Genomic DNA, 2,649 nt, shown 5'->3' on the forward strand with positions numbered 1-2,649 from the left:
TTTAAAAATAAAAAATACTTTTCACAACTAATTGACCCCAAAGTTTTCAAACTTGGAGTAGATTGCTTTCTAATATTGTGTGGTTTATTATGTGAAAATTCATCAAAACTGTGTAAAGTTGGCTAGTAGGATTAAGCAAATTATGCAGCCTATTAAGAAATTATAAAATATTAGATAAGTGTAATATGGTTTTGAACTGCAATGCAACTGCAAAGAAAAAAAAAAAAAAAAACGACCTTTTCAAGATTTTGACGAAGTCACACAGAGGACAATAATATGATATTCTCCTTACTACATTGCCTAATTGACTCGGTGCCTTCACTACCTTACCAGACCCACAAATATTCCTATGTATAATTTCTGAACTTCCAGCAGTACGTTAACATAATCTTCTTTCCATCGATTTCTATGCTTCGATCGACTCGTCCTAGAAGCTAAAAGCTGTTTATAAACTCACTCATCTGGCCTCGGAGCAAGCGAGTCGCTTCGGACTCGGGATGAAGAACATGGTACACATGTTCCTCTCCCTCTGCCTCCACCAGTTTCACATTCTTCACTCCCTTCTTCTGCAAAAACTCAGCATACATTTCCCCCCTTTCCTTCAAGAAATCCAAAGCAGCCACATAAACCACAACTGCAGGAAACTGCCTCCATTCAAATGATGGAAGTACTTCTGCCATCTCAAAGTTGCATCCAAAATAGTCGCGGTTCGACCCTTCAGGCAAACTTAATCCCCAAAGCATGTCGTTGTTCGTAACGTCGCTACCCCCTTCATCCTCCATCTCTCTTTCGGTCCTCTTTTCGCTCCCAAAATAAGGATGTATCAGCAGCAACCCTTTGATCTTCACGCAAGAAGCACTGTCCTGAACCGCCCGGAGAGCAACATTGTGAGAAATGTTCGCGCCAGCGCTGTCACCGGAGAGAAAAACGCGAGAAAGGTCAGCTCTCTCCAGCCATGGCTCTGATCCCACTTGGTTGCTTAGCCATTCCAATGAATAGCAGCAATCGTCATAAGCTGCTGGCAGACGGTTTTCGGGCGCGAGGCGGTAGTCGACGGAGAGAACAATGGCTTGGGAAGCAACGGATAGCTCTTCGAGAAAGAGGTGGTATCCAAGCCAAGCGGTGGAGCCAAAGCAAAAGCCACCCCCATGGTAGTAAACAAGAACAGGCAGCTTTCCCTGGGCGGCAGAGCCAGGGGTTTTGGGAAGAAATATTCTTGCGGTGATGGGCTTTAGAGGATCAACGCTCACATCTTTGGACAGAAAGCGATGAGAGGAACCCGTCGAGGCGGGGGCGATCTCGGGCACAAAGCGCTTCACGGAGCCATCGGAAAGGACTTGGAAGTAACGAGCTGTTTCTTCTACTACGGACATGGTTGATTGCTTGGGGGTGAAGTTGTGTGTATGCAGTTTCTGGGAGCCTGGACTCTGGAGGACTTAAATAGGCTTATTGGTACGCATGGTCAAAAGTTAGGAGCTTGTGTCGATCAAGCTAGGGGGCGTGATGGATACGGTGATGTTGGGTTGGTCATGTAAGGTGTGCGTATTCACGAAGCTTTAGACTTTCCATGTTCATTAAATAATTTTGGTGGTTTTATCATTTAGGGACTAGTAAAGAAAATTGAAAGGGGAAAATGTTAAATAAGGAAATCAAAGATTCATGAATGTTTTTCTTGGTGGGGTTGCTAGACGCCCGCAGCATTTGACCGAGAAATAAAGAAGAGATAATTGAAAGACTTATGGAATGGGAGAAGGTTGAAAGTTGGAACTGTGTTTATATAGAATGAAACAAATGACTTGAAAGACTTGTGGAATGGGAGAAGGTGGAAAGTTGGAACTGTGTTTGTATAGAATGAAACAAATAAAAAAAGGTTCAATAATAAATGTCGCGCCAGGTAGGGGTCGAACCTACGACTTTCTGCTTAGGAAACAGACGCTCTATCCACTGAGCTACAGGCGCTTCAGCCCTGTAGCCAACCAAATGTTATTTATCTTAATGTAAGCCTGAAGGGAAGTTAATCTCCATTAGTTTGGTCACCTTAAGATCTCATTTACAACTTACAAATATTAAAAGAAGGCAATTAAAATACGAAAGATTATTCCTTTTCATGTTTGGAAATAAATAAAATATAAAGAAAAATAAAAAATATGACAAATTAATGATAAAACATTTGATTTTAGAAATGATTAATATATTTTTTTCTTAATTCTTAATTAACGAAAAAAAATTATTTTAATTGTACTTGAAATAGAAAGAAAATACAATAGAAAATTAATCTCTTTTTTTTTTTTTTTTTGATTTTTTATATCACACTGTTTGTAGATGACATTGGAATTTGTAAAGAAATTGATTTACTATTAAATATATAACAGAAAATTAATTCCACCATTCACTTGCTTTCCCCCTTGGCCCCTCTTGGTCCACTAATTTTTTGCTTAGCTTATAGCCTTCCAAATTCTTTCTCCTTTACTTTTCAAATTTCAAATCCAAATATTCAAATTTCAATTTTGAATTGTAAAAAAGGTTAAAACTTGAAAAATTAATTAAAATATGATTAGACCAATTAAAATTTGTTGACCTTATGAGTCATATCCCGTTTTGATTATAAAAAATACTTTGATATTTAATATTTGTTAAGTTTGTGTACAG

The 2,649-nt window shown here is 38.6% G+C and overlaps 1 protein-coding gene and 1 non-coding gene across 2 annotated transcripts; both read right to left on the reverse strand.

The window, feature by feature from the left end:
* Positions 1-246: 246 nt before the first annotated feature.
* LOC131150674 (probable carboxylesterase 17) lies at positions 247-1,653 on the reverse strand. Its single transcript, XM_058101540.1, has one exon. It carries the CDS (start codon positions 1,371-1,373, stop codon positions 435-437), a length of 939 nt encoding a protein of 312 aa, XP_057957523.1. The 5' UTR covers positions 1,374-1,653; the 3' UTR covers positions 247-434.
* Positions 1,654-1,886: 233 nt separating this feature from the next.
* TRNAR-CCU (transfer RNA arginine (anticodon CCU)) lies at positions 1,887-1,959 on the reverse strand. Its single transcript has one exon. It is a non-coding gene; the product is annotated as a tRNA-Arg (tRNA).
* Between the last annotated feature and the right edge of the window lie 690 nt (positions 1,960-2,649).

Source organism: Malania oleifera, chromosome 3 (assembly GCF_029873635.1).
Source record: "Malania oleifera isolate guangnan ecotype guangnan chromosome 3, ASM2987363v1, whole genome shotgun sequence".
Classification (NCBI taxonomy): domain Eukaryota; kingdom Viridiplantae; phylum Streptophyta; class Magnoliopsida; order Santalales; family Ximeniaceae; genus Malania; species Malania oleifera.